Source organism: Rhinolophus hipposideros (genome assembly GCF_964194185.1).
Source record: "Rhinolophus hipposideros genome assembly, chromosome: 18".
Classification (NCBI taxonomy): domain Eukaryota; kingdom Metazoa; phylum Chordata; class Mammalia; order Chiroptera; family Rhinolophidae; genus Rhinolophus; species Rhinolophus hipposideros.
The window spans coordinates 11987861-12003451 of NC_138064.1; the positions used below are offsets into that span (position 1 = coordinate 11987861).

At 41.5% G+C, this 15591-nt stretch overlaps 1 protein-coding gene across 3 annotated transcripts in view; it reads right to left on the reverse strand.

The window, feature by feature from the left end:
- ZNRF2 (zinc and ring finger 2) overlaps nt 1–12343 on the reverse strand; it is an 85207-nt gene extending 72864 nt beyond the window's left edge. For all 3 annotated transcript variants that reach the window (XR_013995319.1, XM_081079387.1, XM_081079386.1), the window contains exon 1: nt 11763–12343. Coding sequence is in view for 2 of the 3 variants with exons in the window: in XM_081079387.1 (XP_080935513.1) it covers nt 11763–12219 (457 nt within the window). In the remaining variant the exon portion in view is untranslated. The remainder of the gene's footprint in view (nt 1–11762) is intronic.
- Between the last annotated feature and the right edge of the window lie 3248 nt (nt 12344–15591).

Genomic DNA, 15591 nt, shown 5'->3' on the forward strand with positions numbered 1-15591 from the left:
CTACCAACTTTGATTTTAGCCCAGTGAGACCTACGTTGTACCTCTGACTTCTGTAACTGTAAGAAAATAAATCTTACATATTTACATATTTACATATTATTAAAATGTTCATTACAACATTGGAAAAGTAGACAAGTATACACAGCCTAAATGCTTACCAACAGAATGGTTAAACTACAGTATATGCATGTTGTGGAAATTAAATACGAAGCCATTAGAAAAAATTACATTTACATGTTCTTCCACATAAAAACCTTTTAAACATTAAAGAGAAAAATGCAGGTTTTAGAAGAATATAGTATGACCACATTCTTGATAATAACAGTCTCCATCGAAAAATCACATACAAAATGAAACTGTTTTTCTCTGTACTTGTAAGTATGTAAATGATTTTATTAAAAAGTTTGGAAGCATACATCTGGGGAGAGAATGAGATCACCAGAGAAGAATTCAAAGTGACTTTCACTTTATCAGAATTGTCCACATTTCATAGAAATTGATTCATGTTTCTTCTGCAATTAAAAAAAAAAAAAAAAAAACATGATTTGCAGTTAAAGACGACTGCCTGATCAAATTTATCCATCACTACTCAGTCCAAACATCCTAATGTGTTTCCCCGAAAATAAGGCCTAGCTGGGCCATCAGCTCTAATGCGTCTTTTGGAGCAAAAATTAATATAAGATCTGGTTATTATATTACATTAGGTTGTGTTATGTTATGTTACATTATATAAGACCCAAAATATATATATATTTTGCATATATATATATATATATATATATACACAAAGTAGATAACATATTAAAATAAGACTGGGTCTTATATTAATTTTTGCTCCAAAAAACGCATTAGAGCTGATGGTCAGGCTAGATCTTATTTTCGGGGAAACACGGTACTAACATCATTAAAAATGTATTTTTAAAGGGAATGAGCCTATAAAAGGACAGAGAAAATGGGGGGTGGGAAGCACTACCATTAGACTATTCAAAGGAAACAAATGATTGGAACTTTAACTGCAGAACTAGGAAAGAAAGTAGAGAAGAATTACAACCTGATGAACACCAGGCACACAAAAGAGGCCTAAAAAGAGAACTGCTCACTGCAAGTCTGCGTAAGACAGGCAGAGCTCCCCAGCTGTCTTCCCTGACTTCGGAGAGACCAGCCACTGTTCCTGCCCAACCCCAGCATCGGAGGTTTGTTATTTGGAGAGGGCCGTTTCTGTACTTGGGAACAACAGAAACAGCCAAAGGCAGAGGTATTTATTGATATTGAATATGAAGATTAAATGAAAGTACCATATTGAGCGTTAAGACTCCCAACTTTCTTCTCACTCTGTTCCAAGAACACTGGTATTTAAAAAAGTATACCCTCCAGGCAAGAAAAGAGAAAACCCATTCAGGAAAATGTGACCAGCCCAAGGGAAAAGACAGTAATTTAATATTCCTAAGAAAAGTGCCTACAGAGATGACCCTACATGCACAGAGAGCTTCTAATCAGCTTTTTTTGTGTTTTACTTATTTGAAGTATGAGTAACCAGTCAAAGATCACCAAATATTTGAAGAAAGAACCTAACAAAAGACTGAAACCAAACAAAGAGAAAAAGCAACTTGGAAGAAATTGAGTAATAAGGGGGAGGAGTGAAGCATATTTATACACACATATGCACTCCTAAGCACTTATCATTAATATTCTTAGAAAAAAAATTATGCTCACAAAAAGAGAACAGAGTGTATGAAAAAAATCCAAAGGAAAAAATATTATTAATCTCTTGAAGATTAAAACAGATTAGAGAAATAAAAATCAATTAAAGAGTTAGAAGATAAAGTTGGGGGAAATCCCCCCAAAAAGAAAAAGCAAAGAGATTTTAAAAAGAAAAGGAGGGGAGGAAAAGGAGGAAGAAAGATAAAGCAAAGGATTGCTACAGGTGTCCAATGCTGAAACAATGACAAGAAAAAATAATTCAAAAGCCACCCAAACATGTAGTGCAATGGATGGACACAGATAACATAACAATGAAATTTTATAACACTAGGATAAAAGAAGATCCTAAAAGCGGGGTGGGGGTGGAAGAGACATTTCATAGAAAGGATCAAAAGCCAGAATGATGTCAGTGTGTTACACAGCAACACCAGAAGCCAGAAAGCAACAGAATAACACCTTTAACATCCTGAGGGAAAATAAGTTCCAACCTAGAATTCTCTAGCAAGCCAAACTATCCAGAGTGAAGGCAGAAATAAAATATTTTCTTTCAGATGTTGAAATCTCAATGTCTTTTACTTCACACATATTCTTTCTCAGTAAAACATAGGAGATTGTGTTCCACTAAACACAATAAAATATATCAAGAAAGGAAAGACATGAGACCAAGAAACTAGAGGCAAATGGGACCTCAGGATGACAATGAACAGACATCTCACCAGACAGCTAATTCAGAATGGAGTTGGTCACAAGGCCCCAGGAAAGACTTAAACAGGAAGATGAAATTCACAGAATGTGTAGTTTATGAACTGGAAGGAGATTTATACATCTGTAGGAAGGTATAGGGACTACACACAAAATTAAACAAATTTTTTAAAATTCACAAAATTGTGCAAGAAAAGAAAAACACCAAATGTACAGAGGATGCTAAAGTAGTAAAATAAAGCTAATTAGGTTCCATATACTTTACAACTAAGATACAGAATAAATACCATTTAAACTCCAACTGCACATCGTTCGTGTAACTTCTGATTCTCATCTCCAAACAGCCAATTACCCTCCAGACTTCTTAGGAGACACAAATGAGGTAATGCCTGTGAAATCATTTCCTAACCCATCAATTACTATACAAAAGTAATGGTATTAGTTCAACATTTATGGATACTACAAGTGGTCTATAATATTAAACAGTCTTCATTTGCTTTTTCTCCCTTTTTTAAAGAAACTAATGACATTCCTGTGACGAACTCTGCCCATGGCAAGATGGTAGAAGGAGTGGACAACGCAGGAGTTAGTAAGGAATTGAGATTTTAAGGCGCCCTGATGTGCTGGTTTTGAAGAAGTGCTATGATAGAAATCTGGAGAACTCCAAATCAAGACCTTAGAGCTCTCAGACTAGAGGGTGCCAAAGCAGCAACAAAGTAGTGAATTGCGTTACCAGTTGTCATAGTCATAGTAACTATAAAAATGCTACGTTTTTCTGATTCTGAAAAACTTCTGCCCTGAAGAATCAGCACACACTTAACGAAGACTGACCTGCCTTAACTTCTCAACAACCATCTCCCCAAATATCTCCAACTGCCCAAAACATAATCAGATTAAAAATATTTTGTAGCACATTCAAATGGTTCTAAAAGAAGAGCTATTAAGCACAGCATAATTTTGTTTCTAACCAATTTTCTAATTGTCCCCATTTGTACAGTCCACGTTATTTTCTTTGGTTCAAAATTCAGTTTATATATATTTACTTTATGCTAATGAAACATGACATATATTTCATCCTGGTGCAGTAAGTTTTTATATATGATTTAAATAAACAGTAATTTGGTGCTCAATAACCTTGTTACCAAATACATTTTGAAGAACACTGAATATTTACAGTTTTTGTCATGTGACTAGCACAGTAAACGTACTATAAAGCTTAATTCAAATATTCAGGGCAGACTCTTGGAAATAAAAGATGTATTATAAAAACAGTAATAAAAACTAAAACTAAAATTTTGAACTTGAGCAAAATCTGTGAAGTTGAGAAGTGTAAAGTACTTGGTCTTCCGAAGTGGGTGAGAATTGGGAATATGAGTCTTGAATGTCTTCATTTTGACAGACAGGTTCAAATGAAAACTAGAAAGATATAATGTACCTTATGTCACAACACCAGAAAGCAAGTATCCTGATCTTAGAGGTGAGACAGCTAAGGGATAGAGCTTCAGGAACTTGCTTCAGGTAGCACGGCATCCCTGAATGCCTGGCTCTTCCTCCACACGGACGAAGCCGCCTGCACATGGCGGGCACGCCACGTCCCCCACGTCAGTGACTGGAGTGTGGAGAGGCACACGACTTAAATTGGGTTAAGGAGGTGGAGCACAGCACTTCCTTCAAGCCTCTCAGACCACAGGCAGATGGAAGTAACAGTCAGCCCGCAAGCCTTCAGCTGAAAGAAGGCCTATCCTCAATAGAAAACTAGAAAAGCGAAAGGAGGCCCCGGGGTGGGGGTGGGGGTGTGCACACACAGTCGCTGCATTTCAGCTTTAGGGACCCTGGTTCCTCCACTTGTTCCTTCAATTCTGTGAGCTATCCTGGGATCCCTTCGAATAATTTGAGGTGCCAAAAAAAATGTATACACATTTTAAGAGACGTTATCTTAAAATGTGTATGTGTCCTCTGTATAGTTTGTCCCCTTTATACTATTTTAAGCTGTGGTCCTATCATTTGCAACTGAAAGTCTTAAGATTCTCTGACCACAATGCAATACTTTTAGTTAACACTGGAAATAACAACAAGGATACCAAGAAAACCGTAATTTTACCACCTAAAAATATTAAAGCCACACTTAAAAGTGAAAAATAAATGAACTAAGAAGAACAAAATTAACTTTACAAATGAGAAGGAAACTAAGGGACGAGAACAGAGCTAGTGAAATAAAAATCAATAATAAAAATAGTAAAATGTATTGTTTAAAACAAGAGCTGGGGGCGGCTGGATGGCTCAGTTGGTTGGAGCGCATCCTCTCAACCACAAGGTTGCCGGTTCCACTCCTGCAAGGGATGCTGGGCTGCGCCCCGTGCAACCAGCAAAGGCAACTGGACCTGGAGCTGAGCTCCGCCCTCCACAACTAAGACTGAAAGGACAAGAACTTGACTTGGAGGAAAAGTCCTGGAAGTACACACTGTTCCCCAATAAAGTCCTGTTCCCTTTCCCCAATAAAAAAATCTTAAAAAAAAAAAAAGAGCTGGCTCCTTGAAACAAATTACATGTAATAACCCATTATGTATATATGGTTTCTTTGTTCTTTTGTTTCTCAGCTCATGGTTTCTTTTATTTCTCAGCTCACACGTATACAAAGATAAAATAATGAACTATCACAGACTAGTCACAATTCAAACAAAAATTAGGATATACAAGATGGTCAGAATTTATTTATTTATTAAATTCAAACGATGGAATGTATTTATTCTTTGACATACTAAATTTCTTGATTGTAAAAAAAAAAAAAAAGCACTGATTAGAATAACGATTCTGCCAGACATGAAAGCAGAGACATGTGTCTTATTTCTCTACTCTCTATCCTTTGGACAGTGCATGGCAAAGTAGGTCCTCATTAAATATTTACTGAGTGAATTTTGGAATACCGGGCAGTCATTTAAAAAATCAGGTTATAAAAAAATTTAATGTGATGGAAGAAAATGATGAAGTGGGAAGAAATCACAAGGGAAATCAGAAGATATTTTTAACCGAATGTTAACAAAAATAGTTCAAAATTTGTAGAATTCAGCTAAAGCAATTCTCGGAAGGAAATTTGTAGCTTTAAAATCTTACATTAGAACATCAGAGATTTAAAATCAAAAGAATATTTTTAATGAATGTCTCAAATCTAACATATATATATATATATATATATATATATATATATATATATATAAATAGGCATCAACATTTTATTCTGATTATTTCTGGTGGTAAGATTACAAGTAATTTCCTATTTTTTATAAGTGATGTTTCGTATTTTACTTTTCACTAATAAACACATATTATTTTTATAATAAAAAACATTTTAAACAACTTCTTTTCCTTGTGGTTCAATTCTAATTAGCGGCCTCTTATTCTGCCTGTCTCTTAAAGTTCTCGTTCCCCAACATTTCACATGGTTGCTCCTCTATTTATATCCCTCCCTTCAGTAATCTTATCTACTTTTTGGCTTCATTTATAATCGGCAAATTGATGATTTCTCAATTTTGAGTAATGTCCTAACTTAGAGATTCATTATTTCCAACTGCTTGAAGGATGCTTCTAGATGGAAATCCTAGAGCCACTCAAAGTTTAACAGCCCTACAAAAAGTCATGAACTTGTTCTTTTCTTCTTTATTTTTAATACTGGTTAATGTCATCACTACAGGTTCGCAATCTTATCAATTCTACCTTAGAAATCTCAATCTAACTCTACTTTTCCTCTCTCTCACCAGTGCCATGATTTCAATTTAAGCATCCACCAACTATATCCTCAGAGTCCTAGCTTATCTTCTTGCTACTACTCTCCACTCCTAAGAAGCAATTTAATCGTGATTAGGGCTACTGTATAGGGTTTTGAAGGCTGAGCATGGCACTACTCAGGAAAGGTGTCATCCACACAAACTATGATTGCAATGGTGCCCTCTGGCCTGACCTGCTTTAAAACTTGGTTAGGTGAAACAAACTTACAGCATTATAAAATTCTTCAACTACAGGTCTGGCTTCACGTTCCCATCATTCCTCCTTGCACCCCTACAATCCTGTCACATTTACCTTTTTAAGTACACTCTATCAAAACCCAAGGCTTTTGTGGGTGCTTCTTTTAGTCTGTAGTGTCCTTACATAAAACTTCTAAATCCTTCAAAACACAGTTCAAATGTTACTTTCCTCTGTGAAGTATTCTTTGACTGCCTTAGACCATGATACCTTACAAAGTAGTGTTAACAGTCCTATTACAGCACTTGTTACAAGGTATAACAATCCCAAATCCAACTGAGTGCTGAGCAACAGCAGAAAGCAGCCCCCCATTTGTACCCCGAACAACACAATGCCCAGCCCCAGAAGGGGCTCAATTCATTTTACTAAAGCAACACTTACCACATACAACTTTTTCAAAGTAAATAAGAAATGAGTTTAAAGTTAGAACAGTTGCATGTTTAGCTGACAACCTAAGTCAATAACCAATATGGTTGACAGACGTTAGATTGGCCACACGTGATCTCTGCCTCCTGATACATTTACACTGTTCTGAGTGTGAGCAGGACACGAGACTTGCTTCTCCCCAATGGGACGCAGCAAAGGCGAAGGGCTATCCGAGCATGTGATCACCTGCACATATTTACATGAGAGCACAGCACCAGCCCATCCTGCCTGACTCTCCTTTGCTGGCTATGGAGACACAAGTGCCACGAGCTGAACAACCACCAGGAAATGAATTCTACCAACAACCTGAGGGAGGGAGGGAGGAAGGGAGGGAGCTTGGGAGCAGACCCTATCCCAGTTAAGTATCTAGATAACAACCTAGTTCTGGCCAACACCTTGCTGCAGCGTTGCAGAGAACCCAAAGAAAGCTGCTCTCAGACTCCCGACTGATGGAAACTGTGGGATAATAAATATGTGATTCATTTATAATAAATAAATCTAGGCAGCTAAGTTTGTAGTAATGTAATAGGCAGCATAAAAATTAATGTAATCAGATTCTAAGGTATTTCTGACCCCTCTGTTCACACAAAGGGCATGTTTTCCCCAATTTCTAAACACTTAAATAAGTATTGAACAAACTTACTTCATTAGTTACTCAGTCAAGTACATGCAAAAATCAAAACATTATAAAGTACTTTGCTACATAAAACAGTTCCTATACATCTTTTAACCCACCGGCTAATATACCTAATTGTACATATACCCAGTATATGGAATAAGTCTAACATTAAGGCAATTCTCCTATAAACACAAGATAAATAAATATGATAAAAGCTGGTATCTAACTAATGGTGTCGGTAACCAGAAATAAATAAGAACCTACTAACTGGTCAGCAGGCGAAACCATCAAATTGGAGGAGGCTGGAGGAGTTGCTGGAGACAGTCAGTACTACAGCTCTTACCAGCAAAGCATCAGAAGCGCTTCGCTCAGGCAGCTCTCCTATCCCAAGATCCTCAGTGCAACACAAACCACCCTGCCCTCCAGCTCTCCATCCACCTCGCAGTCAACAGAACTTTCAAAATATTCCCGTGAGAGTCCACACTTGAGCATAACAGAGTACAACAAAAGGCATCTCCTCTAGTGTTTAAAGGATGAGGGCTGCAAGTGAGAAACATTAACCACCAGACTCCTTGTTTTGGTGAGTGACAGAGGTGACGGTTAGAAGTGTCATTTTCTTCTGTCTCACCCCATAAGTCTTCAATTGAATAAAAGAACATTCAGAAATAGGAAGTAGATGAATCACAATATCCCAAATTCAAACATTTTGGCACTAGATACTGGTTAAGAGGTAATAACAGAACAATAACAGTTAGCTAATAGAGATAATCTCTCATCTTAAAAACCCCACGTCTGTTTTGAAGATTAAGAGAAATAAATCTGTCTAGAAATACAGATTTAACATACTCAGTTTTAAGAGATAATCCACACTCCTTCAACATAAGGAAGCACATTTCTTAAGTAATAGGAGGCACCTGAATTACAACCAGCCTACTGAAATACTCATGGGCACACCACACCCAAACAGACTCAAGACAAAAGCAACCCAACCAGTTAATGGTCTAGGTTAATTCATTTCACTTTCAGACTCATGGATATTTTGTAAGAGATGTCCACATAATTTCTCTAGAAATCATCTCCATTCGCTAGTATATTTTTATAGTCCAATTTACCTCCCCCATTCTTGCTGGATCATTGAAGACTGGATCATTACCACAGATAATAATTGGTTTTATGAACATTAGCAACTTGACAGTGGGAAAAATGTAGACATAAAAGCCAAAAAAAATCCTAAGATACTACCAAGGCTCTCAATTATTAGGCTACACCCTGAAGACCAGTTTTAAAGCAAAGGTGATAGACAAGAAAAGGCTTTTGTTCAGTTTAATAGTATTAGACTCAGCAGTCTGAAAAGAATAACAAAAACATGACAAACCTACTTCATCTAAAAACTCCTGTATGCATTATAATCATATTCTGATATCTACCAACTCAGTCCTAGGAAATTCCTATAAACTATCTGAATTTAAGCACTTTTCTACTGGTTCTCTCCAGAGAGAATTAAATAAGAGTGTATACAGCCAAAATATATGTCTAAAAGAGAGCAAAACAAATTAACACAGAAAACCTCATTCAATTTGGTAATTTATTATGATGGAACTAGTAACAGTTCAACTTGCTAGACTCCTAAACTAAATAAAAAAAGTGGTACTGCTTTACGTTTTCCTTTTCTATAAATTACATGACAGCCCACAAGAAAACGGTAATTTTGAATCTTATTAGAATCATACTTTATTAGGAGATATGATTAATATTATAGAAATGTCAATTAAAATAACAGTATTACAAAATTACAGTTAAGAACTTTCCACTGATTCAGAAACATTCCTTTTCTCATTATTCAGATAGTTACTTAATATGTGCCCAAACATTTGTACAATTTGTAACTGAATAAACATATTAATACTATAATACATACTAAAAATTAAATCAATGTGAAGTATAATCAAGTCTAATTTTTAAAATAAGATTCATCATCCGTCTCCCTAAATCTCAGGATAAGAACCATGCTTCTATTAAGTTTCCCTGATAAACCCATCCACTGAAATCGGTAAAAATCTCATTAAAGCAAATGCCACTAGAAAGTTGTTTTTACATGTGTATTTCATCTTCCTGTCTCAACTAGGATTTAAGGTATGACCACTATGATCTGTTCTCATCATATAACAGGAACAGGTAATTTCTCTGATCCCCTTCCAGCCTTTTTCTCCTAGGGTTCCTCATCTGACCCACTGAACACACCTTATTTGAGTAACTGTTTCTCAAACTTTGCAAGAATGATCCCTAACTAGAATCATTTTAAATGCACAGGCAGAAAACATTAATCGCATACAATAGATGTCTTAGGACATCAGGGCTCATTCTCCAGACACGGGGTTTAAGAGAGGCTGCCCGAAGTTCCTCAGTGTCACTGTGCTGCTACTAGGCCCCAAGCATCCTAACCCCAAAAGTACTAAAAGAACTAAGTGCACAAACCTAGAAACTTAGATAAGAGATAAATGCTTTAGGTCTCTCACTTTGAGCAACCGCGTCTTTTTCATGTGCTAATTTACTATGAATGAATAGCATGGGTGTCAGCTATTTGCCCCCTGCTCTTAATGGAATGTAAGAAAATAAACCCATATGGATATACTGACTCTTTGTTAAAGGCTATGAGCCCTTAAAAAAAAAAATAATAAAGACAATAATGAGTTGCTAAAGAAATAAGAACTATTAATTTGGCAAGCCTTTTCCTATTTCCTCTTTAGCAAGCTTTTAAATACACATCTTTTGATGACCATAACTGCTAAATGCAAATTCACTTTAAAAATACAAATATTTTTTAAAACCAGCTTATCTTTTATTTATTGCACCAATCTCCCATTCTCAAGAAAATGTCCCTTGTTATTACTGCTCGATGGGTTGACTACAGAACCCTCAACTATACTTATGATCAAATCACAGTAAGGACAACACTAGTTCTTCTCAAAAACAAAAAGTTTCTTAAATGGCCCAATTTTAGGAAACAATATATTCATGGAGCAAAAATGACTTTATAACAAGAATTATAAAGTTGTTCTACATTGAATGTGCAAAGCAGTATTAAAAAGATGAAAAAAACTAAACGTGACATTCTCATTTTTAATTTACGCTAACGTGAAGGCTGATAGCGCAGAACATCAGAACAGATAAATTACATTATTGAACATTCCACTTTACCAACTCCCTACTCAAATTTCTCACATTTATAAACAAGAGTAAAAGGGGCGCAAAAATGGAGGGGATGGTGTGTGCACTGTTCATCTGTGTTCAATTGTGAAATATAGTATCACAACACATAACACAACGATATGGGAATATGTATATTCTACAGCATCTCTAACCAGATTTAACTTCTATGTCTTTTCATGAACTGGGAAGGGAGGCAGGGTGTCTTGATTCATTCATTTATAAGTAACTGTTCTGCCGTAGAAGAGATCACCTTAAAAAACATGATTCAAGAGGTCGGATTCATTTTCTTCAGTTCCAATGCACCCTCCCTCCTGCTTCTACACAAAAACACAACATTTTGCTATTAAAACTTTCCATTTCTCACAAGTGACTTTTCTTGAACTCAAGTCAAAAGCACCTAGGCTTTTAACCACATCTTGTAGGCAGAGGTGTGCTCATTACTAGTTTCTGTCCTTAAGAAATGTTTCAATTTTTTCAACGCCGTCCAAACTCAGCAGGACTCCCCTTGCCCACGCCCTCAAGCAGTTTACTGAGGTTAATGCACTTTTCACTAACGCATTTATCCAATTAAAGTGTACGCAGTACGTTGGACTGACTATTCGCACACTTAAGAATTGCAGTTTTATATTAACAGTCAGTCCAGAGGCGGCAACTGCCTCCTGTTTCAAACGCTCACGTTTGGAACCCTCTGACTTTTGGATTTTAAAAACTGCTCAGCCCTCCAGTCCCAACAGAGAACGACATTTAGCAGCCGGTCGTGGGACTTCCTGCCACTGGACACCGCACGCCCCAGGAGTGCTGCCTCGGTCGGTTTTCAGCCCTGTGCTTCCACGTCACGGGGAAAGCCAGGTGTGCCTGGGAGCCGCCGGGAGGGGAGGGTGCACACGAGGTTTAAGACGCAAACACTAGGGTCCGGCGCTAGCGGCGCCGCAGTGGTTAAGCGGCAATTTCCCCCCCGGGAGGGGTGACCGGGCGGGGCCCGCGGCTAAGCCCCGGCGTTCGGGCTGCAGGAGCAAAGGCGGGGGGTAAAAACAAGCGCAGCCGCGGCCACGTGCCGCCCGGGGCGTCGCGAGGGAGGGGGCCGTACCTCCAAACATGTGCGGCGAGAGGTGAGCCGGGAGCGAGCCGATCACCAGGCGCGGCCCGCCCGGGCCCCCGCCCGCCGGCCGGTCCCTGCCGCCGCCGCCGCCGCCGCCGTCCTCCGGGCTGCTGTGCACCGAGTCCTGCGAGCCGTACTGGCCACTGCCGCTGTGGGGGATGCTGAAGGACGACTGCGCGGCGCGAGCCCCGGAGGCCACGGCGCCCACGGCCCCGCCGACCGAGCGGCTGCGCGGGGCCGCCGAGGCCGCCGCGGCGCCGCCGGGGGCGCTGGGCTGGTGCGCGCCGGGCACCTGAGCCGGGGACCGCCCCGCGGCCCGCGCCCCGCCGCCGCCGCCGCCCGCGGTGCCGTTGGCTCCTCCGCCGCTGCTGGAAGGTAGATCCGAGCCCGAGTACGCGCGGGTGCGGCCGTTAGCGGCGGCCGGGCCGCTCTGCTTGGCGCCCATGTCCGCCCGCCCCGGGCCGGGCCCGCGCGCGGCGGCCGGAGCTCCGGGAGGGCGGGGGCGGGAGCGGGAGCGCGGGGCCGCGGCCCGACCCCCGAGCGGCACTCGGCGCCCGGCGCGCTCTTCTCGGGGGCGTCGGACGAGGCCGGCGGCTCTCCGGGGGCCGCGGGAGGCGAGGCGAGGCGAGGCGGAGAGAAAGGAGTCCCCGCTCCGGCGGGCGCCCTCGCTGGCTCGGGAGGGAGGGGGCGCTCAGGTGGCTGGGCGGCCGCCGCCGGTTTCGCTTCTGCTGCGCCGCGTCCGGCCGCTGCCGCTCCCCGCCGCCGCCGCCGCGCTCTGCGCCCCGGGCCTCGGCACTGCCTCCTCCCGGGCGGCCGCTGCTACCGCCGCCATCCTCCGGCTCCCACTGCGGCTCGCGGGGAAGTGGGAGGCGCCCGCCCAGACTTCGCCCGGGCCACCTTCCCTCTTCCCCCAGCCACCCAGCTGTTAACGGAAAGAGAGGGAAAATGGGTGGCGCGTGAGGGGAGGACGAGAGAGGGAAGGGAAGAGGGACGCGTGCTTCCCGGCAACCGTCGCCGCGCTGCCCCCGCGAAGGAGGGGCGGGGAGCGGTCGGGGCCACCTCGGCAGGGGTGCCCAGGGGGGCAGGGGGCGGCCGGGCCCTCGCACCGGAAGGCCGGGGAGCGGCGAGTCCCCAGGGTGCGCCGGGGCCTGTGTGTTTGGGTCGCGCGGGGTGACCCCGCCCCCGCCCCCTCGCGCCGCTCGGCGGATTGGCTGCCGCCAGCTTGGCCCCGCCTCCCGCTGCCGCGGCCTTCCAGGCCGGGTACCGCCTTGCCAAGGTACTGTGGCGTGGTAGGTGCTGCCACCCGCGGACTCGGTGATGGACAGGTTTCTGGCCCCGCCCTGCCCCCCAGGTCGCCCCCCTCCTCCTCCACTGCGGGGCCTAAGCCCATTGGAAGGACGGAGCCCCTCCGGGCGCCAACCAGAAGGCGGCCCCTCCTCCGCATGTGGCCACCCGACACAGTAGAAGTCAGTGAGTCCCCTTCACCTTTTCCTAGCTGGTGCCAGGTATGGCTGCGTTCTTTGTCCCGAGGCATTCAGCTTGGGTGGGTGTTAACTTCTTCGTTGGTGTTGTTAAATAAGTGGGTCTTACATGAAACAGATGCTCAGCAATGCTAATAATAAAAGACTGAGCACAGTGAGAACCAAAGGACCAAGGTAGCAGAAGCCAACTTAAATTTGAATGAGCTCTATCCAATCAAAAGCCCCAATCCTGGAGGAAGAGCAGAGTTGGAAGAACTAAGGATAATCCAGCCTGACCTTCACGGGCAGGGCGAACACTGGTGCAGAGAAAGCTGCGCCATATTTGGGAGACCTGGGGTCTAGGTCTGGGACCAAAACTAAATTATGTGTGATGAGAAAATTATTTTACCATTTTGGACATTTGTTTCCCTACCTGGGATGTTTGTATTAAGTCCCTAGGGCACCTCTGCAGCTTTTGAATCCAATAATTTCTCTGAAACGGAATTTATTAAAATTCTCAGTAACCAACGCTTCTCCAAGTAAACCGACGTTTACTTGGTAAGCAGAGAAAAGTTTGAAAGGCCAAAGTGGTTATCGTAATAACAAGTTTCAATTCAAGAAGGTATTTAGTGATTTGATCTGATTTACCTATTATTAATTGAAGTCTTCGCTATAAAACTGTGGTTCAGCAGGAAATTGTTACCAATACTGTAAGATCCTCCTGTTAATAGAGAAAATTACAAACACTGGTTTAAAAAAGGAGTAAAAGACTTCTGCAAGTCTCTGGGAGCTAACAATTGGTAAGTGCAAGAGTCTCACACTCATCATTATACATGCATTTTTAAAGTTTAGATAACTATGATATGGAACAAATCCTATTCAGTAGTTAAAACTATTAAATGGAAAGATTTAACAATAAAACCTGATGACTCTTAGTTGTGTCTAGATTTATATATTGTGCTTCATCACACCCAAACTTGGTTGTATTTTTAAGTCATTTTTACCCAAATGGTAATTACACCTTAAAAGTGTTCCACATTTATTCCTAACAAAGAAAAAATCCCCCTCTAGTGCCAGGTTTCCAGCATTCATACCACTCACAGCAGTTGGAAATTTTACATTTGTTTGAGTGATTGATTAGATTTATGTCCATTTCTAACAAGACCGTAAATTTCATGAGGGCATGTAAAGCATGTGTTTTTTGACCACTGCAGTGCTTGGCACCAATAGCCTATAGGTAAATATTTGTTGAATAAATGAGTGGTGAGAAGGCCACTCACAGGCTGAATGTTGGATGTAAGATAAACATTGGAATTGTAATGATCATTCATTCGGCATATAAATATGTTTTGTGTTTCTCAGTGCCAAACACAGCATATTAGGACATGCATGATAAGCTACACGGAGGAAAGAAACCCCTACACCTCAGGGCCTTGATGCAGTGAAAGCACATTGCGAGTTCCCTTGGTACACCCTCTCATCTCTCTCTAAATAGTTCCCCACTTGAGTGTCAATTCTGTGTGTCACTCCTCCAAGTAGTACCTCAGGGACTCGGGCTCTCATCTATTGACTCAACAGGTCCCTGGACCCCTCACAGAGTCTGTCATTAGACTTGTGCATCTGGCTGGCCAAAGAAAGGGCAGGTATTCAATGAAGTTTTGGCCAAGCCTGGAAGGGTTTGCGTCTCTCCTGCCTACTGTCCATGTTGGCAGAAATCAGTCGCATGGTCTGAACTAACTACAAAGGGATCAGGAAATATAGTCTTATATGTGTGCCCAGGAAGAAAAGGAAGTAATTTTGGCAGGCACATAGCAAACATGTCTTTGCCACACACGAGAACCATTGTCTGACAAATACCTAAGCTAAATATTAAATCTTCGTAAAACATTTTACAATAAAAGTTGTTACATGAAAAAGTTTTAGTGAGAGTTATTAATACTAAGCCATCAAAATGTAGGAAAAGAAAAAAACAGTAAAAACCACACCCGACTTGTGTGTATCAGCTAAATTCTATCTGCTTTGAATTGTGTTTCTAGAAACACCATCTTGCACAACTCTTCATTCCACCATTTAGATCAGTGATCCTCAAAGTATGGTCCCCAAATGATCGACGTCTGCGTTACCTAGGAACTTGTCAGAAAGGCAGATTTTCAGATCCCAACCTTATCTGCTGAATCAAAAAGTGCCCAAACAAGCCATCTAAAAGATTCTGATGCACGCCCATGTTTGAGAACCACTGATCTAGGTAATCACTGATTACTTTCAAAAGAGAATACCATATTCACAAAGAAATGATTTATAAATGGATGAATAAATGAGTGAATGAATATTTCTTGTCCCTATCCTTGATACCTCTA